This window comes from Peromyscus eremicus, chromosome 20 (genome assembly GCF_949786415.1).
Source record: "Peromyscus eremicus chromosome 20, PerEre_H2_v1, whole genome shotgun sequence".
NCBI classification, from domain to species: Eukaryota; Metazoa; Chordata; class Mammalia; order Rodentia; family Cricetidae; genus Peromyscus; species Peromyscus eremicus.
The window spans coordinates 26,876,663-26,899,774 of NC_081436.1; the positions used below are offsets into that span (position 1 = coordinate 26,876,663).

The 23,112-nt window shown below is 56.4% G+C and overlaps 1 protein-coding gene across 5 annotated transcripts; it reads left to right on the plus strand.

Moving 5' to 3' along the window:
* Positions 1-543: 543 nt before the first annotated feature.
* Scrib (scribble planar cell polarity protein) lies at positions 544-23,004 on the plus strand. Of its 5 annotated transcripts, XM_059248102.1 has the most exons (38): positions 544-752; positions 1,946-2,063; positions 2,176-2,254; positions 2,349-2,438; positions 2,529-2,585; positions 2,665-2,728; positions 2,818-2,892; positions 2,958-3,102; positions 3,492-3,610; positions 4,440-4,639; positions 4,714-4,880; positions 4,963-5,093; positions 5,189-5,314; positions 6,034-6,198; positions 6,744-7,118; positions 8,064-8,126; positions 8,666-8,755; positions 9,284-9,361; positions 10,350-10,673; positions 10,776-10,856; positions 10,937-11,194; positions 11,577-11,687; positions 11,789-12,082; positions 12,152-12,346; positions 18,192-18,302; positions 18,379-18,435; positions 18,583-18,657; positions 19,971-20,033; positions 20,586-20,669; positions 20,814-20,912; positions 21,041-21,200; positions 21,280-21,427; positions 21,509-21,694; positions 21,777-21,919; positions 21,998-22,035; positions 22,159-22,233; positions 22,486-22,537; positions 22,628-23,004. In XM_059248102.1, the coding sequence occupies exons 1-38, from the start codon at positions 594-596 to the stop codon at positions 22,771-22,773; spliced, it is 5,001 nt and encodes a 1,666-aa protein (XP_059104085.1). In that variant the 5' UTR covers positions 544-593; the 3' UTR covers positions 22,774-23,004. The 5 variants fall into 5 exon arrangements, with proteins under 5 accessions (XP_059104085.1, XP_059104081.1, XP_059104086.1 ...); XM_059248098.1 differs by lacking the exon at positions 22,159-22,233; XM_059248103.1 differs by lacking the exon at positions 20,586-20,669.
* The last annotated feature ends 108 nt before the right edge of the window (positions 23,005-23,112 follow it).

The following is a 23,112-nucleotide window of genomic DNA, read 5'->3' on the forward strand; positions in this document are numbered from 1 at the left end:
GTTTGAATCTTGGAGCCATTGGATCCAGGATCAAGGGAGTGCCTGGCACGCAGCCGTGATCTACGTTGTCACAGCCGCTGTAATGGGTCACTGTCGGAGCCAAGTCGGAATTCCCGACATGCTCTGCGCGAGTTCCGCTACGGGTCGTCGGAGGCGCCGCGCCGCGGGGCCGATTGGGAATTGCAGTTTTGAGCAGTGAGGGCGGGCCTAGGCTTCCCGGCGGGCTGCGCGGCTGGGCGGTTGTCGCGGGCAGCGGCGGCGGTTCCGGCTGCGGTGCTGCGGGCGGACGAGCTGCTAGGTGAGCAGGCCGGGCGGGATGCGGAGCCGCCGCCGCGCCCCCAGCACCTGAGAAAGCGCTGCCGGGTCAGGCCGCGCCGCCAGCTGGGCGCCGCCGCCCGAGACTATAGCTCGTATTGAACGCGGGCCGAGCGTAGTGCCGACCCCGGCCGCAGTCCGGGTCCCGGCGGCCCGCCCCACCCCCGCGCGGGCCGTGCCGCTCCGCCCGCGCCCGGCGCTCATGCGGGCCGAGCCCCGCCCCCCGGCCCGAGCCCGCCGTGCGCCTCCCGAGCCCGCGCTCACTGCCCGCCCGCATCATGCTCAAGTGCATCCCGCTCTGGCGTTGCAACCGGCACGTGGAGTCGGTGGATAAGAGGCACTGCTCGCTGCAGGCTGTGCCGGAGGAGATCTACCGCTACAGCCGCAGCCTCGAGGAGCTGTTGCTCGATGCCAACCAGCTGCGCGAGCTACCTAAGGTGAGCGGCCGCCGCAGCACCTGCTGCCCCGCCCGCAGTCCCGCGCTCAGTTTTCTGGGCTGTGTGTGACTTCTGGGGCGGCCGGCTAGAGCGAGACCTCAGCAGGCGCTGCCCGGGCTCTGTCGGCACCGCAACCTCCAGCCGGCCCTGCTGGTTCCTACCGGCCAGAGCCCCGCCCCAGCCAGCCCCACCCTCCCCCAGTCGCTTGTGTTGGCACCTGGTGGCAGCCTGTCTGGGGACCGGGTGGATACTGAGCCTAAAAGGGGAGCCAACAGAGAAACCCGTGAGAGCCCAGGAGGTGGATGGGACCCGGGTGCGAGGTCGACCTTGGCTAGCAACAGCTTGCTGGGCTGCTTTAGAGGTAGGGCCTGGCTTTCTTGCACCGTGTTCAGCTCTTTTTTTTCTTGGGTTCGAAGCTGAGTGGGATCCTCCTAAGAGGATAGTGTCAGATCTATTCTGTCCTCTCTCAGCGGAGGGCCCACCTCTGACTGCCTGTGTTCCTTCCTGTCGGTTTGGTTTTGGTTTTGTTGTTCTGAGGCCACTCCAGAAGGACCAGAGGAAGCAGGTTGTGAAAGATTTACTTTTCTGAGATGGGGGGCCGAGTGGTCTGATATTCTTGAGGGCTGGGTGGCACGGGGTGTGACTCCAACCCAGGTCTGTTTGTGCCAGCTGTGTTCTTCATGGATCTTTGTAGTATCTATGTGTGGATCCTGAAATTTTGGACCTGTGTTTCTCTCTGGTATTCTTACTACAGTTCTCTTGATGGTCTTTGTCCAGTTCTTGCTGCTCATTGCTGGGGTACCTGAAGGGTTTATCTGTGGTGGAAGAAGCAGTTTGGGGAGTGGGTAGAATCCTAAGAGTGGCCCATAGGGCAGAGGGCAGGAACTGTCTAGTCAGGAGCTGATGGTATTTCAGCTGGGACATGTTATCTGGGAAGCAGAACAGTAGTAGTGCATATGGCAAATAACACAAGGGAGACCACGCAACAAGTGGACAGGGGTATGTTGTGCATGTTTCTTTGCCTAGTTTCTAGCACACTAGGTGTCATGGCTAGACTGCCAGAACCTCGTGTGACCTGGGACACACAGAGGTCCAGGGACCTGTGGCTATGATCCTCCTGGTCTAGAAACGCCTCACTACCCTTAGAGCTTTGGCTGTAGGTGTTCACTGATCACATCTTCTGCTACCCACAGCCTTTCTTCCGACTATTGAACTTGCGAAAGCTGGGCCTCAGTGACAACGAGATCCAGCGGCTGCCTCCTGAAGTGGCTAACTTCATGCAGCTCGTGGAGCTGGATGTGTCCCGGAATGGTGGGCAGGCAGGCGGGGGTGGTACTCTGGCTGTGTGGAAGTAGGGTGGAGCAGGGGGCTCCTGGGATCTCCTGAGGCTGTAGCATCCTCATGGCAAACCCTCTCCACACAGACATTCCTGAGATCCCCGAGAGCATAAAGTTCTGTAAGGCTCTGGAGATTGCCGACTTCAGTGGGAACCCCCTGTCCAGGTAAGTGTCATCCATAGTGGGGGTTGGCTTTGGGCTGTGGAGGGTTCTATAACCCTTCTGTGGGCATCTAAGGTCTGCTGCTTCCTTTCCCTAGGCTTCCGGATGGCTTCACACAGCTGCGCAGCCTGGCTCACCTGGCCCTAAACGATGTGTCCCTGCAGGCACTGCCTGGAGATGTGGGCAAGTGAGTAATCCCCTTGGTGAGCGGGTGTGAGTGCAGGGAGCACTCGTCTTGGCCCTTTCTTTCTCAGCCTTGGTCCTTGGTCTCTTTCAGCCTGGCCAACTTGGTGACCCTGGAACTCCGGGAGAACCTGCTTAAATCTCTCCCTGCGTAAGTTTGGGGCCTCCACCTAGACTGTGGTAGAGCTATCTCTGCTGGGGCTTGGACATCAAGCCTTTTTCTTCTGCAGGTCCCTGTCTTTCCTGGTCAAGCTAGAACAGCTGGATCTGGGAGGCAATGATCTGGAAGTGCTGGTAGAGTGAGGGCTGCCTGGGGAAGGACAGGTGGGGTAGCTGCCGGAGGAGGTCACACAGGTTTCTCCTGTCTCTGTCCCTTCTTGTAGCCTGACACTCTGGGGGCTCTGCCTAACCTGCGCGAGTTGTGGCTAGACCGAAACCAGTTGTCGGCACTGCCTCCGGTAAGTGAGGGTGGGACTGGCTTTACCCCCTCCATGCTGCCCTTTGACCTCTTGCCTGTCCTCAGGAGCTAGGGAATCTGCGGCGACTGGTCTGCCTGGATGTGTCAGAGAACCGGCTAGAGGAGCTGCCTGTGGAGTTGGGTGGGCTGGCACTGCTCACAGATCTGCTGCTTTCCCAGAACTTGCTTCAGCGGCTGCCAGAGGGCATCGGTCAGTGTGCCCAGAGGGCCCTGGGGACTGCTCACTCTCATCATTGGCCTTGTGAGGTGTCAAACAGTGTCTTGGGTTAGGACCTGACTTTACCCAGGCTAGAGGTGTCTAGTGAGGGAAGGTTAAGATAAGGCCAGGGTCGGATACCCCACTGTCCAGTTAATACCCAAGGGTCAGCGTCACTTGTGGTGACAGGAGTCAAGAATTTGGGTTTACAAGGGTCAGTGGGTGGGGAAGAGCCTTGGGGAGTAAGCATAGGGGGTCTTGGAGTTCTCAGAGAGGAGAGCTATCACTGGAATGTGGGACCAGGCTATGGCCGTTCTGAGGAGCCACATACTCAAGTACCCTTGACTTGACTCAATCTAGTCACCGTGTCTCCTTGATGCCAGGTCAGCTGAAGCAGCTGTCAATCCTGAAGGTAGACCAGAACCGGCTGTGCGAGGTGACTGAGGCCATTGGGGACTGTGAGAACCTCTCTGAGCTGATCCTCACAGAGAACCTGTTGACGGTAGGGCAGCCCTGAGTCACCAAGCCCTTTAGGGTGTGCTGAGTGCAGTCAGTGCTAATATGTAGCAGGAACACAAGTACCTCGTGGCAGTGGCATGTGCTGGTGGTGGCTGATCCCAAGGGAAGTGCTTGCTAGGGCACCCTTGGGGGTCAGGAGAAAGAGCTCACTGGCAAATGAGATGGCCTAGGACTTCTGGGACCCTGTAGGACTCTGCCAGTTAAAGCACTCAAGCTGTGCTTCTCCAGACACGTACAGTGCCAGGGAGGACTGGAAAGAAGGCAAGGGTAAAGTGGACAGAAAGAAGACTGCCCTTCAGTGTGTGTGCCCCATGGTAACCAGGGAGAGTGGAAGCTGTAGCCCCCAGGCTAGAGATGTCTGCTGTGATGGTAGCCTCAGGCTGAGAATCAGACTGGCGTGTGAGTAGTGTGGAATGTTCCTGCATGTGGAGTACCCAGAATCACAGCAGTGAGAGAAGACAGTACCGTGGAAATGAAAGAGCAGTTCTGAGTAGTAGGCACCTTGGATGGTGGGGGGTCACAGAGACTGACCTTGGTAGACTGAGCTAGGTGGTTGTAGGGGAGGGCTGGAGGGACAGTCTGGGGTCTTAAGTGGCTTGGCAGGGCGTTTGGTGTCCTTGAGGGTAAACAAAACAAAACAGAAACGGGATGCAAACGGGGTCCATGTCCAGCCATAGTTCCTGAGGGCTTGGGGAACCCTGGGGAACTAGTCAGCTTACCTCAAGGGAGACCTTTCCCTTCCCAAGGCCTCTCTCTTTCCTCCTACCCCAGGGGGTTTCTGTCAGCCTCAGACCCTTCCTTTTCCCGGCCAGGCCTTACCCCGCTCTCTGGGCAAGCTGACCAAACTGACTAACCTTAATGTGGACCGGAATCATCTTGAGGTGCTGCCGCCTGAAATCGGAGGCTGCACAGCCCTCAGTGTCCTCTCTTTGAGAGACAATCGCCTGGCTGTCCTTCCCCCTGAGCTTGCCCACACAGCTGAGCTGCATGTGCTTGATGTAGCTGGGAACCGGTGAGTGTCTGTGTGGCCCCCGGGGACCAGGCTGCGTCCCCTGTATATGCTGACCATGCCTGCCTGGCCTCCAGGCTGCGGAGTTTGCCGTTTGCGCTCACTCACCTCAACCTCAAGGCACTGTGGCTGGCTGAGAACCAGGCACAGCCCATGCTCCGCTTCCAGACGGAGGACGATGCCCAGACTGGCGAAAAGGTGCTCACCTGCTACCTGCTGCCCCAGCAGCCCTTGCCAAGCCTCGGTAGGTTGCTGATGGCTGGGTCTTGAGTTTTGGGTGGTTGAGGCAGAGACTAGCGTGGGTCCCTGACGCGTGCCTTCCACAGAAGACCCTGAACAGCAGAGCAGTCCCTCAGAGAGCTGTAGTGATGCCCCTCAGAGCCGTGTCAGCGTCATCCAGTTCGTGGAGACGCTTGAAGGTGACGAGGATGCTGAGGAAGCTGCAGCTGAGAAGCGGGTATGGAGGGGTGGGGACTCTGGGCGGTACACTTCTATCCCACCCCTGCCTGACCCCTTCCCGGCCTCTGTTCCTCATCCCTGTCCCCATGGCAGGGCCTACAGCGTAGGGCCACACCTCACCCCAGTGAGCTCAAGGTGATGAAGAGGGGCATTGAAGAGCGCCGGAACGAGGCCTTCATCTGCAAGCCTGATCCCGGCCCACCCTCACCTTCTGAGGAGGTAGGCGTGAAGAGATTGGGAGCCCTGGATGTCATCCATCCTGACAGTGGAGCCGTGAGGCCAGAGGCTCCATGGGGAGGGGCCTGGAGACAAGCTGGTGCCTTGGATGGGGGCCACATAGTCAGGCAGCAGCTGGGGCTTGGGCTGGGCAAAGGGTGCAGCATGTGTCTCATGTAGTGCCTACCTGTGGAGTCAAAATAAGGGGCATAGCCAGGGTCGGGGTTTCCCAGGTCCAAGTGCTAGGCATGCCTTGCTGGCACAGGATGAGGTTGGCTAGGGGTCAGGCTGAAGGAGAGCTCTGCTTTCCTTCCCTCACTGTACCTGGGAAGGGGTTTGGTGCTAGAGAGGGGCAGGTCACTTGCTTATTAAGCTTCAGGGCTAAGGGATGAGTCTGGGTAACTGGGTACAGCGGTTAGGTAGACGGGCATGTACTGGCCATGCGTGGCTACTTCCCAACTTAGATAGCAGTATTAGGGCTCACTTCAGACTGATGGCCTCCTGGGATCTTCTTTCTGTGTTTGTCCTCCCGAATCCGGGAGAAGGCATTGCTAAGGTCTGGGCCATAGAACCGTGACCTTGCATGACTCTGGAAGCAGACAGGGAGTGATTGCAAGAAGTGAGCCTGCTGGGGATAGTATGACCAGGGCAGTAGGAATCCGCCACCTGGGTGTACCTCTGGGTGACAAACTTCCCTACAGCCTGACCCCACTCCTCTACAGAAGAAGAGGCTGAGTGCCGAGTCTGGCTTGAGTGGAGGCTCTGCCCCATCAGCAAGCACAGTCTCCGAAGGTGAGCCTGAGATCCTACTGGCTGAGGAACAAGGGCTAGGCCAGCAAGAGGCCATACCTGGACAGGAGGAAGATACAGAGGAGGACTATGATGAGGTAAGGGCAGACAGGAAGGCAGCCTGTAGGCCAGAAGAAAGCCTTTCTAGCGTCGATGCTTCTCATCCTATACGTCTTCCTGAGCGGGATGTGTGGTTGGGGCCACGCCAGATGCTGCCTAGCCTCAGTGGAATGTCGAAGGGCTTCCTCTGGCAGAGTTAGTGTCAAATGTGGTATAGGGCGGTGGTCGTGAGGGTTCCAGGGTAGGTTAAAGTTCACTTCGCAGCCAAGCTCAGTGCAGTCCAATTCCGCACCTGTGTGCTTCCCTAGATGGTGGGTGTCCTCATCCCCCCCCACCCCCCATCTTCCACCTGCTTGGTCTTTACATGTTCCGAAGTCCCCATCTGCTAATTACCGTGTGTGTCCGGAAGGAGCAGTGTCCTCCGGTCTCAACAGCTGGATTTTCTGTGTACTTCTACATTCACAGCAGGGACCTGAGCAGCTTCTGGCTGTCACCTGTGGGGCTCAACCAGTCAGCCCCATAGCTGGCCCCTGGGAGGAGCGAGCTGGGGCCAGGGTGACACCCTCATCTCTCTGCCACTTAGCCCACAGTGCACTTCGCAGAGGACACACTGATGCCCAGGGAAGATGGTGAGAGTGAAGAGGGCCAGCCCGAGGCTCCCTGGACACTGCCCAGTGGCCGGCAGAGGCTCATCCGCAAAGACACACCCCACTACAAGAAGCACTTCAAGATCTCCAAGCTCCCCCAACCCGAAGCTGTTGTAGCCCTGCTGCAGGGGGTGCAGACAGACAGGGAGGGCCCCGCTGGAGGTTGGCACAATGGCCCCCACACACCTTGGGCTCCTCGAGCCCAGGAGGAAGAAGAGGAGGAGGAAGAGAACAGGGATGAAGAAGAAGGTGAAGCTACCACGGAAGAAGACGACAAAGAAGAGGCTGTGGCTTCTGCTCCCTCTGTCAAGGTATGTGTCATCCATGCCCCAGTCTGACCCAGGCTCCGCTGCCTCAGTGGGCTGCTTTGAACCCTGGCAGGTGACAGCATGGAGGACATCCAGCCCTAATCTGACAGGCACACAGGTCAGGCCCTGGTCTCCTGACCCCTTGGCTGTCAGGAGAAGAGGAATGAATGTGCTTTAATGGGCATTGTCGTCACACATCCCCATCACTTAGTCCCAGGATTCCTTGCCTGCTCTTGATCTTATTTCAAGGGCTTGGCAGCTCCCTGGGCCTGCCTGGTGGGGTAGGAGGCCAAAGCGCTTGGAAGCTGAGGACCCCTCTGTGTCCTGTGTGTTCAGGAATCTTGGACAAGGTCCTCCTCAGGAGCTGCTGGCTCTCCCAGGATCCTTCCTGCCTCAGGAAGTGACAGCTTTGAGGCCTTGCTGCTGGCCTGTGGCCCATCCTGTGGATCTGGTGGAAGCTCTTATGCCTTGTCAGGGCCTTCTGGGATCCAGGCAAATCTATAGAGTGGTGGCATCTCTTCTTTATCTTCATGTTTGATTTTGATGCCTCAAAAAGGACCCTCCCACTTACTGGAGACTCCTCGAGGCCAGAGAAAGCCCTAGCTACTGAAAGTCTAGCCCTTTTTGCCCCTATACTGCTCCTACCCTGAAGAGTGTGGGCTGATGGTACATGGTGTCCGGGGCAGTTTGGGGGTCAGTCAGGGACAACCAGGAATAGACTTGCCCCTCGGGAGCCTTCACCCTAGCCAGCCGATCCACACTGTAGAAGTGGTCTGCAGCGTTGCTCATGATCTACAGACAGGATCCAGGTGGGAGGGGCTGACTCGGATCACAGGAGCTTGATGAGATCTTCCTTCTGTCCTGCCTACTTGTGGTGAGGGCTGGGTAAGGTGGTGGCAGTTCCCAGCGGTGGCTAACCTGCATGCCTCGCTGCTCCTGTCCTAACAGGGGGTGTCGTTTGACCAGGCCAATAACCTGCTGATAGAGCCTGCCCGCATTGAGGAGGAAGAGGTCTGTACTGCTCACTGCTGCTCTTTGCTCGGGCCTGGGGCTCCTGCTGACTCTTGCTTCCTGGGCTGCGGGCTCTCACTTCTCCCCACCTCCATGGTTCAAACTCAGACCTTGTCCCAGAAGAGTTCCTGACAGCTGCCACAGGACTGGGGTTCTGGCTCCACTTCCCCAGGGCCTCCTGCTCCCCTGGCTGGGCAAGCATGTCTCCACACTGGGGCAGCCTGCCTTGTAGGGGATGAGTGGAGGTACTGGGCCATTTTTATATCCTACTGAGAGCCTTAAGGTATCCTTATGGATAGAAGCAAGGCCAAGCTTCACTTTCTGGAGGACAGCTAGCTCTGTACTGCATGGGCTAGCTCACAGAAGTTGTGCCTGCCCTGGGATGTAGGAACCTCCTGCTTCTCTTTACTACCCAAGTCGGCACAGCTCCCCAGGGATGAGTTGTATGGGGTTGTCAGCAGCCAACCGGCCCGTCTTGCTGCTGCAAGTTCCTGGGCATCCCAGGTCTTCTCAGATATCCATGTCCACTCTGTTTGCAGTTGACACTCACCATCGTGCGGCAGACGGGGGGCCTGGGCATCAGTATTGCCGGGGGCAAAGGCTCCACCCCCTACAAAGGAGATGATGAGGTAAGAGCTGCCTTGTCAATAATAACCAGGCCCCAGTCTCCGTGAGCTCCCTCTTGCCCACACCTGTCACGCGGTCTCAAGAGACTTCTCGTTCTCTAAGGGTGTCAGTGGTCACTCCAGATGTCCTGCTCACCATCCTTAGCATGTGTGATGCATGGGTCACCCCAGGGCCCTGAACAGACCCAGGCGGGTGGTCAGGCCGGATGTTTGGAGTCTGAGAACAGCTTACAGGGCAGCTGAGTTGTTCCCGTTACAGACAGGTTTTCCTTCCCCATTTTCTCATGCCAGCTCTGGGGTCAAAGTCTCTTGCAAGGTTGACTTGTATAGTCTAGCTTCTTGTGCTAGAGCCCTCCAGTAGCTGAGTGCAGCCCTCTTACCTCGAGGACTGCTGTTCTCCATGGTGTATGTGGGGTCTTTGCATCCTCTGCAGAAGCAGGCCAGGCTGTCTGGCTCTGCACCTTTTATAACCGTGAGGTGGGGCTTGCCTCTGCTGGTGCTCTCGTGGACCAGTCCCCACTTGTCCTCTAGGGCATTTTTATCTCTCGAGTGTCTGAAGAGGGCCCTGCGGCCCGTGCTGGAGTCCGAGTGGGTGACAAGCTCCTTGAGGTAAGTAGTGACCTCCTTGCCTCACAGCAAGGGACAGCTATGCCCTTCAAGGTCCACATAGTCCTGATTATTGGGCTACGTGGCTATTCCCATCAGGAAGTGGGGACTCTATCTTCCTCATCCAGAAGCCCAGGGCCCAAAGATACCTGGGTAAAGTTATTGAGACCGTAAACAGTAAGCTTAGAATTCCCCATGCCAAGCAAGTCTCCTCTCCATCTGGGTCTGGGACATAGCTTGGTGGTAGATCACTAGGCTACCATGTATATAACATTTGGGGTTTAATCTCTAGTACTACAAGGGGATGAGTGTAAAAACAAAGAAGCAGCCCTCAGCCTAGACAAGAGGCACCAGGCAGATCAGAGGTAGCCTGGCAGGGTTAGACCTCTGCAATACTGGTGGGAATCTTGTGCGGAAACCCTGGAGGTTTCTGCCTGGATACTTGGCCATTGGAGAACTCAGAGGAAAGCTTTGCTCTTCCTGTGGGGACAAGGGTGAGTGAGAGAGGCGGCCTTGGGGTTCTAGAACGAGAGGGCTTGGGGAGAAGGGGTGGGTGCTCATGTCCCTCAGGCTTTCCTGCTCAACTCCAATTCCAGCTCTGCCTGAAGCATGTGGAGTTGGCAACCTAATAGCCTTGCATGTTCTCTGCTAAGCAGATGACAGTTTCTGAGTGAGAGCACTGGTGTAGAATGGCCACAGGCATCTGCCCGTGCCACATGGCTAGCCTGGATCCTGGCACGAAGACAAAAAGAGCATAAGCGCCGGGCGGTGGTGGTGCACGCCTTTAATCCCAGCACTCGGGAGGCAGAGGCAGGCGGATCTCTGTGAGTTCAAGGCCAGCCTGGGCTACAGAGTGTGTTCCAGGACAGCCAGAGCTGTTACACAGAGAAACGCTGTCTTGAATTAAAAAAACAAGAGCATAAGCATGCTGTCAGGATGGCTGTGCCTGGATGCTGATGTATGCTGTGGCTTTGTCCTCTGTTGCCCACAGGTGAATGGTGTGGCCTTACAGGATGCAGAGCACCACGAGGCTGTGGAAGCACTTCGAGGAGCAGGTGCTGCTGTGCAGATGCGAGTGTGGAGGGAAAGAATGGTGGAACCTGAAAACGCAGTCACCATCACCCCCCTGCGCCCCGAGGATGACTATAGTCCCCGGGAGTGGCGGGGAGGCGGCCTGCGCTTGCCCCTGCTTCAGCCTGAGACCCCTGTACCCCTCCGTCAGCGCCATGCTGCCTGTCTTGTGCGCAGTGAAAAGGGGCTGGGCTTCAGCATTGCTGGTGGAAAAGGCTCCACACCTTACCGGGCTGGTGATGGGGTGAGGCAGTGGTCTAGCGGGGAGGGGGGTCTGTCCCTGATGAACGGAGACATGTTAGGTCTCTAATAGAATGGCCTCAGTGTGGCTTCTCTGTCCCTACAGGGCATCTTCATATCCCGCATTGCAGAGGGAGGGGCTGCCCACCGGGCAGGCACTCTACAGGTTGGAGACCGAGTCCTCTCGGTGAGTGGGGCCAGGTATGTCCTGATTAGTGTCCTTTATTTGTCTTGCTTACCCTCTCTGACCTGAGTGTGTCCCTGCAGATCAATGGAGTGGACATGACGGAGGCAAGGCACGACCATGCTGTCTCCCTGCTAACTGCTGCTTCCCCTACCATCTCCCTGCTTCTGGAGAGAGAGACTGGAGGGACTTACCCACCTAGCCCCCCACCACATTCCTCCCCAACCCCTACTGCTACTGTTGCTGCTACCATGACCACTGCCGTCCCCGGGGAACCTCTGCTACCTAGGCTGTCCCCTAGCCTGTTGGCCACTGCCTTGGAAGGACCATACCCTGTGGAGGTGAGACATCTGCCCTTGTCCTGCTCAGCATCCACTCAGCTCCAGGTGTAGAGTGAAAGCCCACCCAGGATCCGCTAGGCATAAGTTGTAGCCACACTAGGCAGAAAGTAGTACATGTCCTTCCTACATGTGCCCGAGAAACTGAGGTTCTCCAGTCAGCCTCCATGATGTTTCCCATCTGCCCTAGCATAATCTGCCAGTGGCCTGCTCTGCTCCTTGCCTGTAGTCAGTGAGGATGTGGAGATGTCAGGCTGTGTGCATAATAGGGTAGCAGCCTGCCCCACAGGCAGATGGGCAGCATGGGCCCATCCATCCTCTTTGTACTTGTAGAGTTAGCTCCTTTCATGCCCTGTTCTGACTGAGGCCCCCCCTGTGTCCTCAGGAAGTCTGCCTGCCCAGAGCTGGTGGTCCTCTGGGGCTTAGCATTGTAGGAGGGTCTGATCACTCCAGCCACCCATTTGGTGTCCAGGATCCTGGCGTATTCATCTCCAAGGTAGGTAGGCCTGGCAGGCAGCTCGTGCGAGAAGCACCCACCCCAGCCAGTCTGGGTAGCCATCAGTGCACCTGGTCTGCTGGATGTTGTCCTTCCTATAGGTGCTTCCTCGGGGCCTAGCTGCTCGCTGTGGCCTTCGGGTTGGGGACCGCATCCTAGCAGTAAATGGGCAGGATGTTCGGGAGGCCACACATCAAGAGGCAGTCAGTGCCCTTCTCAGACCCTGCCTGGAGTTGTGTCTGCTTGTGCGGAGGGACCCACCACCTCCAGGCATGCGGGAACTCTGCATTCAGAAGGCTCCTGGGGAGAAGCTGGGCATCAGCATCCGAGGAGGCGCCAAGGGCCATGCAGGGAACCCCTGTGACCCCACAGATGAGGGCATCTTCATCTCCAAGGTGAGGGCTCTTCCTTCCTGGGGCCACAGATAGGTGCCTGGTGGCAGTCTCACGCTGTTCTTCCTACAGGTGAGCCCTACAGGGGCTGCCGGGCGGGATGGACGGCTGCGTGTGGGGCTGCGGCTGCTGGAAGTGAACCAGCATAGCCTGCTGGGCCTCACACACGCTGAGGCGGTGCAGCTGCTGCGCAGCGTGGGGGATACCCTCACCGTGCTTGTCTGTGACGGCTTTGACACCAGCACCACCACCACGGCAGCCCTGGAGGTTAGTGGCCTACCCTGGGGACCAGGTGCTGTCCCAGCACTGCCCTTTAGAGTCTGGCAGAGTCTAGTGTCTGTGCTTGGGTCTGGAAAGTACTTGGCAATTATGAACCCACCGTGTGTGGGAGTGGTGGGTACTGGGTTTCGCAGGCCCTTTTCTGAACCCTGTCACTGTACTGTCTGGAGGCTGTGGTCTGGGTGGGCAGGCAGGGTAGAGGTAGGTGAGTCTGTAGCTGAGTGACAAGGAGCTGAGAGAAGAGCTGTGACAGGGCTCTGGGAAGGCAGTGCTTGAGGGCATGTGGCAGCTGGCAGGACAGAGAGGACAAGGAGCCCTGCTCAGAGTTCCCCTGTACCTTCCCCCCCAAAGCAGGAAGGCAGCTTCCTGGCTCTGCTGGCCCTTAGGATGTCTCTCTGACAGTCTATTGGCGGGGCTTACTCCCACCCTCTGGTTACCGGTTTCTTTGGGTATACCACAGGGCAGAGCTAGGGCATGGGCACTGGGTAGAGCTTCTTCTGCTCTCCTGCTTCCTGGAGTAGAACAAGACTATCCAGCATCAAAACTAGGCCGAGGCCCAAGAGGCAGGCACCCTGGGCAGCTCTCCCTCTAGCCTCGTTGCTCCTCTTGGGGTTCATGCTTCCTTCCTCATTGTCCTGCTTCTACCTGCTCTCCTTAGGACCCTCAGCTTCTTTCCCTGTAGTCCAAGTGAGCCTTCAAGGAACCTTTACGTGCACTGGCTGTCTGCTGCTCGTGGACACCCTCACTAGCCATGGGGTCTCCAGGGTGCTGGTGGCTGTACTCCCACTCCCCATGGCTTCTATTCCTTCAACACTAGGGACAGGCAGCCATCCTAGGTGGGTCTCCTTTGGCAGTGGATTTTTGAATTAGTGACTTCTGGTCAGATGCTGCCAGAAAGATACCCTCTGGCCACAGACCCTACATCTTGTCCCAGACTAGCTGGTGAGGGTCACTGGATGGGAAACAAGTTAGCCTTGTCTTTGCGTCTAGATGGGTATTGGGCTGCAGCCTGTGTGAGGTGCTACTCCCTGGCTTAAGGTTGGCCCTTGTCCTGCTTTTCCCCAAGGGAGTCCTGTGTCCTGGGCGAGTTTTTTTGTGACTTCTCCCTGGGTAATCTAGTACCAGAGAAGCCCCGCCGCCACTGCCTTTGTTTATGCACATCAGCACGTGTGCTGGAAAGTGTTGCTTCGTGCACACTTGACTCTTTTGGTTCAGAATGAAGCCCTCTGGAAAGCCTAGATTTCAGTGCTGCAGGGCTGGCATGGCCCTGGGTTCCCTGGGCTGTGCATTTGCTCCCTGCTGTTGTGGCCCAGGCTGTTCTTGAAGTACCTGGGTAGCTCAGGAGTGTAGGGAAGCAGCTGTGTATCTGTACGTGCTTGGTCCTGCCAAAGCCTGTCTTGGCTGGATCTTCATCTGTATCCTATCTGGGGAGCAAGGCAGGCTTCTGTTGGCCGAGCTAGTGAGCAGCTCTGGGCAGTGGGCAGCTGACCACTGCCCAGAGCCTTTGAGAGTCCTTTCCTGCCCACAGCAGCTGTCTGCTTGGACGGCCCCTTCTCAGTCCTTGTCTCATCTCAAGATGCCTTCACATAGTTGACTTTCTGCTCCCACACCCTCGGAGGGGGACCTTGCACATGCTAGGGAGGGCTCCCCTGAACTCTGGCCCTAGCCCTGGGACCCCCTTGTGAGCTTCTCAGCACAAAGCTGTTGTCCTCCTTCCACTGAGTTTTTTCTTTCTTGGTGCCTCTGGCTCCAGAGTTTGTTGGTCTGAAAGAAGTCTCACGTGTAGCCGAGGTTGGCAGTCGCCCTGCCTTCTCCTCCTGCCCTCTCCCCCTGCCCTCTCCCCCTGCCCTCTTGCCCTGCCCTCTGAAGTTAGACTTACATCTGTGTGCTCCAACACCCACCTTGTTTGTTTCCCTTTTAGGGTGGGATCCTTTGATTTCAAAAATGTACACATTTTATAAATTAAGGCTTCTCCTGTAGGACTGTGTGTGTGGTTTGGTTGTTTTGTTTTGTTTCAAGACAGGGTTTCTCTGTGTAACACCCTTGGCTGTCCTGGATCTTGCTCTGTAGACCAGGCTGGCTTTGAACTCACAGAGATCCGCCCACCTCTGCCTCCAGAGTGCTGGGATTAAAGACATGCCACCACTGCCCAACATACTTTGATTTTGAAAATACTTGTCAGTTGTGTCCATGGTGGTTTGTGAAAAGCCCTTGCTTCTCCCTGCTGAGGGGAGCAGGGTTTGGCTGTGTGGTAAGTCCCGTGCACTCTAGGACCTGTTTCTGGACTTGGTCACAGTGTTCTGTGAAGCTTGCCAGGACAGTGCCACACTGCGCAGAAGCGGTCACTTTATAGTGTGTTCTGCTACTGATCAGTTACATCACCCTTTCTTTTTTGTTCTCTTGAAGTTTCCTCTGCTATGTGTTCTCTCTCTTCTGAACAGATACGCCAGGTTCCACCGCAAAGCTGGCTGGGACTCTGGGGTCATTGTGTGGGTTTTTCTTGAGTCTCTTCCTGGCTCTCACTTCCTGTTGGTTCCAGGGACCCCTTGTTGGCTGGCTTCTCGTTGTCTCCTGGCAGAAGCCCTGTGGCTCACAGCCATCACAGAGTGATGCTGGGCCTCCTTCGTAGGGCTTCCCTCTTGGTCTGTTTTCAGCCTGAAGCTTTGGGCCACCAATGGTGGTGGCCAGTGGCCTAGCCTTGTACCAAACTTTAGCAACTGTTCGTTGTAGTTTCTTTAAGAACATTTTCAAAAGGAGGGGAGCTATCTCTGCTTGTAATTGTAAAAACAGCCCTCTCTAGTGGACATCGGGTTTCCTGAAGGGGCCTTACATATATGCTCAATGGGACTGGCCTGGTCCCAGAGGCTCTAGCAGCATGCTTGGGAGAAAAGAACCATTCTTTCCACATCAGGACTCTTGACTATAATGTATGATTCTTGACTCTCACAGAAGAGCTGAGGACCTGGCACTGGTGGCTTTTGTCCCCACAAGATCGCCCATTCTGAACCCTCTAGGCACGGAAGAGCATACATATATCTTCACTCACAGTCCACTTTAAAAAGAAAAACTTATTACACTTATTTCTGTGTGTGCCGTGGTACGTGTATGGGGGTCAGAGGACAACTTGTGGAACTTGGTTCTCTTTACCATGTCAGTCCTGGGGATTGAACTCAGGTCATCAGTCTTGGCAGCAACTGCCTTTCTCCCCACAAGCCATCTTGCTGACCCAGCACCTCACTTTCCTCACACTACCCGCTTGAGTCATCTGGGCTTGTTTGACCTGTGGGATCAGTTTGCCCGCTAGTGAGTGGCTTTGACCTGCATCTTTCTGCCCGCCCCCCCCCCACCTTGGGCTTTTGGGTGTAGTGGGGTTGGGGGTGCCCTGTGCTGAGGACTGATGTTTCCGTAGGTCTAGGCTCTTGCTTATTGTCAGACCTGCAGCTGCTGGACTTCTCAGTTTCTCCCCACAGCAGCTAGCGGGTCCTAGAAAGGGTGCCACGGGTCAACTCAGCAATCCCACTTCACTCCCACCCGAGTGGGCCTGAGTCATTGTGGTCTCTCAAAGGAAGTGCTTAGTTTTGCTTCCCATGTGTTTGGAGTAAAGAGGGTATTTCCTGTTGCATCTCTAGTTCTCCCTGTAGGTTGAGTTCATCCTCTTTATCACACTGGCCCATCTTTCCAATCCAGATGGTGTTTGACTTGCAGTTGTGGGACTTGGTGCATCAGTGATGCCCACGCAGTAGCAACTGCTTCAGCACTTCCCCCACCCCAGCTAGAACTACCTTGAAAACTACCTGACCCTCCTGTCCTCTTCACTTGAGTCCGCCTGAGCGCCTGGGTTGATGCCTGAGTGAGTCCTCACCCCTTGGCTTGTCCCTGAGCATGTGCTCTGAGGACCGGCTCTCTCCTGGTGGCATCTTGTTCCCATCTCCTTACCCATCACCAGTGCAGACTCTTTCCACGGGTGGTAGTGTATATTAGTCAGTTCTGTTTTGTTTAAGAGTTATCATTTTATGTGTATGAACATTTTTGCTTGAATGAATATGTTTGCCGTGTGCATGCAGGAGCCCATGGAAATCAGAAGGCATAGGATTCTCCTAGAACTAGAATTTTGGACAGGTGTGAGCTGCCATGTGGATGGTGGGAACTGAACCCAGGTCCTTTGCAATTGCTTTTACTGCTGAGCCGTCTCTTCAGCCCCAGTCAGTTATTTTAATGATCAAATTGCTCCAGTATTGTCTCATGGAAGGGACTTCAGGCTGGCCTGGGTCATTTTGATGCCACCCATCTACTCTAAGCACTTCCTGACTTCTGGACTCGTCCCACACTTTCCTGCCCAGCTGTGGGGCTGGCTGTTTTCCCCAGGAGTACTGATTTTTTTTTGGTGAATAGTGATGTGTAGAAGCCAATGTCTAGTGCATTGCTCTTGGGGTATCATGGCCAGAGATAAGGGCTGTGTGTGGATAGTTACTGTCTGGTTATTTCTGGAGCCGTAGGAAGCCTCGGGTCACTTCATGGCATTGTCCATCTTTCCAATCAACACCACAGGTCAGCCCTTCTTACTGAGTGGCCTTTTCTGACGTGGGAAACCAGGCTTCCTCATCCTTGCTGTTTTTGTTTTCTGCTCAGTCCCTCTGTATGACAGTACTTCCCACCCCGCTGAGCCTGCCTCTCTTGAGCCTCCCCAGTGCCTTTTTGACTAAATTATTCCAGAAGTGAAGAAGGTAGGCATCTTGTTTGTTGTTGGATTTAGTAGTGTTGTTAGAGTCTGCAAGAGACAAATTTGTCTGCTGTTGTGATTGCTTTTATCCAGCATTCTTATTTCTAGTGATCTTTGCTGTGTGTTTAGCTACTCATTTGTTTAGGGTTTGCAGTTTGTGATCACTGTACCTTTGTGAATTCACTTTGTGCTGTTCCTCGTCCCCTGCTCCTGCTTGACACTCTTGACCTCCAGCTCCATCTTCCCAGTGTGAGCGGCTGCTCCCTGTTTGTTCTCTCTCTCTCTCTCATCGTTCCAGTGCTCTGGATCAGCATTACACAGCTGGGCTGTGTCTGAGGCCTCACTGTGCACATAGTAGGGACCCTGATGGCAGCCGTGAGACCGTTCTCTGCCTTCCGTTCTGCTATCACCTCCTTCTGTACTCCTCTGGTGGTAGAGGCCTGAGCTGGTCCTTCGTGCTTTGTGGATAGAAGGCAGCTGATGCCGCATTTCCATCACCTATGTTTACCCTTCATCTAAGCACATTTTAGGCCCAGGTCATGTGTTCTCAGCTGCCTGCTCCCTGCCCAGCACTGCGCGTGTGTGCGTGCACACACATACACACACTCTATCCCAGACTTCCAGTCCCAGAGCTAGTTGAATTTCACCTTAACAGTATTTCTGAATCCTTAATCAGCACCCAGACTACACATTTTAAATGCAGCCTATCCATCTGGGAATGTTACTGTACTTCCAAGCTCATTGCCTTTGGCTACTCTCTTCCCAATGCCATCTTATCAGCCATTCCTCCTTTGTTCCTAGAGTGGCCACAGTTGGCTTGTTTTATCCCCATGCCAAGCATGTGGCTGAGCATGGCTGCTTCACATTCCTGTCGTGTTACAGACTTGACCTACTCCCACAGTGACCCCATGAACCTAGGACCACAACTGCTTTTTGTCCCTGGAAGACTGGGGACAGGTACACAAAGAGTCATGGGTGGACCAGCAGGTTGTCCACAGAACCTCAAGTGGCCAACTTGTCAGGATATGGGGTCCTGGGTCCAGTCCTCAGCCTGCCCAAGAAGTGGGACCTTGCCAGCAAGTTTCTTCTCTCAGCCCAGTCCTTTCCTTTCAGGTGTCTCCAGGTGTGATTGCCAACCCATTTGCAGCAGGCCTTGGCCACCGGAATAGCCTGGAAAGCATTTCATCCATTGACCGGGAACTGAGTCCTGAAGGCCCAGGCAAGGTCAGGATCAAAGTGGCTGGCAGCCTGGGACTGGCTCTGAGCCACTGGTTCTTGACCATGTCTGCTCTGCTTATAGGAGAAAGAGCTGACCAGTCAAACCCTACCCTGGGAGCCTGAGTCTGCAGAGACTCTGGTGAGTCCCACACAGGCCCAGCTCTGAGTCCTGGGTAGCCGCTCCTGTCAGGACATTGCAGTGGTGAACACAGCCCAGGAGTGGTGGGCAGTCACATTCCTAGGACATAGATCCCCTCTTAGCACTGTGGTCCATTCTGTTCTCCAGGGACGGAATCTGGAGCCCCTGAAGCTGGACTACCGGGTCCTGGCTGCTGTGCCCAGTGCTGGGAGTTTGCAGAGAGTGAGTGGTGCATGCTGGGTTTTACTCTATCTGGCCTGTCGGTCTCCCTTGTCTTAACTTCCTCCTCCCCTGTGGGGGCCACTGCGGCCGGCTTGAGTGCCAAGGTCACCATGCAGAGACTTTGTCTTGGATCAGGCAGGGCCTGTAGGTCTGAGCTAGAGCTCTGCCTCCTAGCTAGGCACCATTTGGGATTTTGTTGTTGTTGTTGTTTGGCAGTGCTGGGGATACAGAATGGAGCCTCATGAATGCTGTATCCAAGCACCGTACCACTGACCTACATGCCAGTCCTTGTCTGTAAAGCTTTTGACCTTTCTTTGTGGCTGTTGCTGTGATCCCCCCTCCTAGGTGCCAAGGGACCCTTTGAAGTCCCTGACACTTGCCCAGTGTCTCCCCGGCTAGCAGGGAGGGCAGAGCCCTGTTGCTGTAGGCAGGCTGCTGGGAAGAGGCAGCTGTCTTGGTGGGGTTTCGTGGACATGGCTACCGTGGAGGGGGTGGGCTGAAGCAGCTGCAGCCTGTGGAGGGAGGCCTTGTGGGTGTGGAAGGTGCAGCACCAACAGCTGGTCTGGGAGTGGCCACTCAGGGACCTAAGCTAGGGGTGTGGCCTTTGAGACAGTTGTGGGCCTGGGGGCAGGCAGAAAGGACATTCGGTCCTCATTGTTCTCCAAGAGGTATTTAAACTATCACTCCCAGAAGATGATGGGAGACCATTGCCAGAATGTGAGTGCTTAAGGGGTGGGCTTGCCGGGACATTGCTGAGCAGTGGGGAAACGGAGGGGTCAGGAAGGGCCTTTGGATTTTTGGGTACCATCTCTCCCCACTCCAAACAGCCCTAACAGAGAAGCCAGCATAATTTGAGAAGGGGGACAGTTATAGATTGGGATGCTTCTCTGACTCATGTATGAATGGGAAAGAAGCCCGGGTCAGGTACTGGTGATAGGTAGGCTTTTTGTGTCCCAACCATCTGGTTTCAATTTGTTCATCTACTCCCAACTTTCCGTGTAGATCTTAGGGCTGCACCCTTGGTAGTAATCTACTGCTGCCAACAGGCACCTGACGGTCCAACCTAGGCCCTGGGGAGAGCAGAGGCTGAGGGCCAGGGCCACCTGTGTCCATCCTTGGGGAAGGAGAGCCCTTTATGGAGGTCTCATGGTGGGTCATCCAAGCCTGTCTGATGGCATCCCCAGGCTGTGTGTGGTCAGGTTAGGTCACAGGGCTGTGCCTATGCTGCCAGGGTAAGTGATCGGACCAGTTCTTGCCCTGGGGTACTGCTAGGCCAGCTGACCCTCATTCCCAACTGCTACCCTCTTCCTCAGGGACCATCTGTGACCACTGGAGGGAAGATGACTGAGGCCCCCTGTTCCCCTGGCAGCCAGCAAGTGAGCATCCCAGGCACAAGTGCCTCATTGTGGGCACCTGTGCAGTTGGGTACTGGTATGCAGGGTCCCCTTGGGGTATTGCTGTTTGATGTGTTTTTGTCCAGGGACACCTTCCTGATTAAAGCTGGCCTTGGTGAAGGTAGGGAGCTTGCTGGAGGAGTTCAAGGCTTCCAAAAACTGAGCATAAGATCTTTTCTGTACAGTTGTTCTTGTCTGTGGGTCCCTCCTAGTCCCTTCCCACTGCATGGAGAGGGCCAGGTTTCCAGCCTGCCTGGCAATGCCTTGCAGGGTGGGGGTGGGCACAGGGTCATTCCCAGCCTAGCCCCTAGCCCCTAGCCTCAACCCCTCCAAGACTGGATGAATGCCCCTTGTAGCCTGTCTTGTCTCCATCCATAGCTCTCTCTTTCTCTTTCTCCCTCCCTCCCCCCCTCCCCCTCTCTCCCCCTCCCTCCTTCTTCCCTCCCCCCCCTCTCTTCCGATTCCTTCCTACCTACTCCCACTCCCGGACCTCTGATCCTGCTCTCCTCTGTCACCACCCCCTTCCCCTTGCAGACAAAACCGGGGGTGATCCAGCCAATGGCTCAGGCCTGGCCAAGGGGCTCCCCGGCCCCCGGGGGCAGAGGTGGTCCCTGTTGTGTGAGTGTCCTGTTCCACAGTGGGTGAGGGTGGTGAGCAGGATGGTGGGGTGGGTCAGAGGCAGGTGGAGGGTACAGCTGGCGGTTCTGTGGGAAGTGGCTGCACTGGGACAGCTGCCCCAGCCTCACTTAGGGTTTTCCCCAGCCGCCCTCCCCTGATGAACTGCCAGCCAGTGTGAAGCAGGCCTACAGGGCCTTCGCGGCTGTGCCCACCGTGCACCCTCCGGAGGACAGCGCTACCCAGGTATGTGCAGGGGTGCCCTGCTGCTGCTGCTGCTGCTGCTGCTGCTGCATGCTCGGTAGGGTGGGTGCCCAAGGTGAGTGCCCCCAAGAGAAACACCAGCCAAGTCTGAGGGCCTGCTCCCCCTCTAGCCTCCAACACCTGGTCCCGCAGCCTCCCCAGAGCAGCTATCCTTCCGTGAACGGCAAAAGTACTTCGAGTTGGAGGTACGGGTGCCGCAGGCAGAGGGTCCCCCCAAGCGTGTGTCCCTGGTGGGTGCTGATGACTTGCGGAAGATGCAGGAGGAGGAAGGTGAGGAGCCTAGACTTGAGGAGAGGTCTGGGTGGGATGATGACCTGGCCTTGTCTGATATATGTCTGCCTGCCCACAGCCCGCAAGCTGCAGCAGAAGAGGGCACAGATGCTTCGGGAAGAGGCGGTAACCTCAGGGCCTGACTTGGGGCTCACCTCAGACAGGGAGTCCCCAGATGATCAGCAGGAGACTGAGCAGCCCTGGGCTGTGCCAGGCCATGCAGGAAGGTGAGCGCGGGAGGCTGAGCCCCACTCCCTGCTTGTCTGCTGCATGCCTTTTCCTACCACGGATCCTGTCCATTTCTCCAGCCCCAGCCCATCCTCACCCCCACCCCTGGGAGGCAGTGTCCCCGTGAGGACAGCTAAGGCTGAGCGGCGCCATCAGGAGCGGTTGCGCATGCAGAGCCCTGAGCTTCCTGTCCCAGAGCGAGCCCTGTCTCCTGCAGAACGCCGGGCTCTAGAGGCAGAGAAGCGGGCACTATGGAGGGCAGCCAGGTGAGCACCCCCCCCTCCCCCCCCAGACCCTGCCCACTGCACATCAGGTCCACTGAGCAGCATTCACTCTCTGGGTCCACAGAATGAAGTCTCTAGAGCAGGATGCCCTCCGGGCTCAGATGGTCCTCAGCAAGTCCCAGGAAGGCCGTGGCAAGCGAGGACCCCTGGAGCGGCTGGCTGAGGCCCCTTCACCGGCACCCACTCCATCTCCCACTCCATTAGAAGGTATGTGTTTTCATGGGCCAGCAAAGGGCCCTGCCTGCCGTGAGTACTTCTCCCAACACTCTCTTCTTGTTTCCCCAGACTTCAGCCTCCAGACCGGTACCTCCCCTGGACGTTTGGTAAGGACCCTGCATCTAAGGCCCTTCCACAGGCCCCATGTCTGACGCTGCAGGCCTCTAGACTCCCCACCAGCCTCACCTCCCTTGCTCTCTCTGCCTTTCCCCTCATGCTGTCCTTTCAAGCCCTTGTCTGGAAAGAAGTTTGACTACAGGGCCTTCGCAGCCCTGCCCTCTTCCAGACCTGTCTATGACATCCAGGTACTGGAGGCCACCTGGCCCGTCGGCATGCTCCCGCTCCCTCCTGCCTGTCACCTGCCTCCCTCCTTCATTCCTTTCTGTGTGTGTCCTGCTGTTTCCTGCGTGTGGGGCCTCCCCACCCACCTTGGTCTCGGCCGGCGTCTGCTCTGACCTGCCCCAGGCTCTGTGGGCCTAGCCTCAGACAGCCAAGCCTGCATGCGTTAAGTTGAGGCAGGCCTGAGACCTGCCCTGACCAGCCTGTCTCCCCACCAGTCACCAGATTTCGTGGAAGAGCTTAGGACTTTGGAACCATCTCCCAGTCCTGGTGAGTTGACACCTGCCTGGGGTGAGTGCCCAGGCATCCAGAGTTCTGGCTACCTTTGGTTCACGGCTTTTCCACCCCTCTCTGTACCAGGCCCACAGGAGGAAGATGGAGAAGTGGCTCTGGTGCTCCTTGGCAGGCCCTCACCTGGTACTGTGGGCCCTGAAGACATGACGCTGTGCAGTAACCGTCGGGCCATGCGGCCAGGACGCCGGGGCCTGGGCCCTGTGCCCTCCTAGGGCCAGGTTCCTCCCCAGACTTAGGGTGGGGAGCCTGCCAGCTTCATCACCTCCCTTACCCCAAGTCTTTTAGCCTTGGTGTTAGCATTTTAAAGAGACCCCTCAGGAGTTACGGCTTCTGACTAACTGCCCCCATAGCCGGGATCTCGTGGCGAGACTGTAACTAGTGATGTTTGTACAACCAAAGACTCTATTTTGTGGTTTAAGGAGAATAAAGTTAACTACATTTTACCCTCTGTTGCCTTTTATGCTTCCACCCACCTGTGCCGACTTCCCTGCCCTGTAAGGTGCCAGTGCTCAAGGCTACCTTCCCACGCCTTCTCCTTCCCACGCCCTTCT

Coding starts and splice junctions, on each gene's coding strand:
- Scrib (XM_059248102.1), top strand. CDS start 594: ATGCTCAAGTGCATCCCGCTCTGGCGTTGCAACCGGCACGTGGAGTCG. Junction 2,729..2,817: donor GCAATGATCTGGAAGTGCTG/GTAGAGTGAGGG, acceptor CCCTTCTTGTAG/CCTGACACTCTGGGGGCTCT. Junction 21,201..21,279: donor GAAGATGCAGGAGGAGGAAG/GTGAGGAGCCTA, acceptor GCCTGCCCACAG/CCCGCAAGCTGCAGCAGAAG.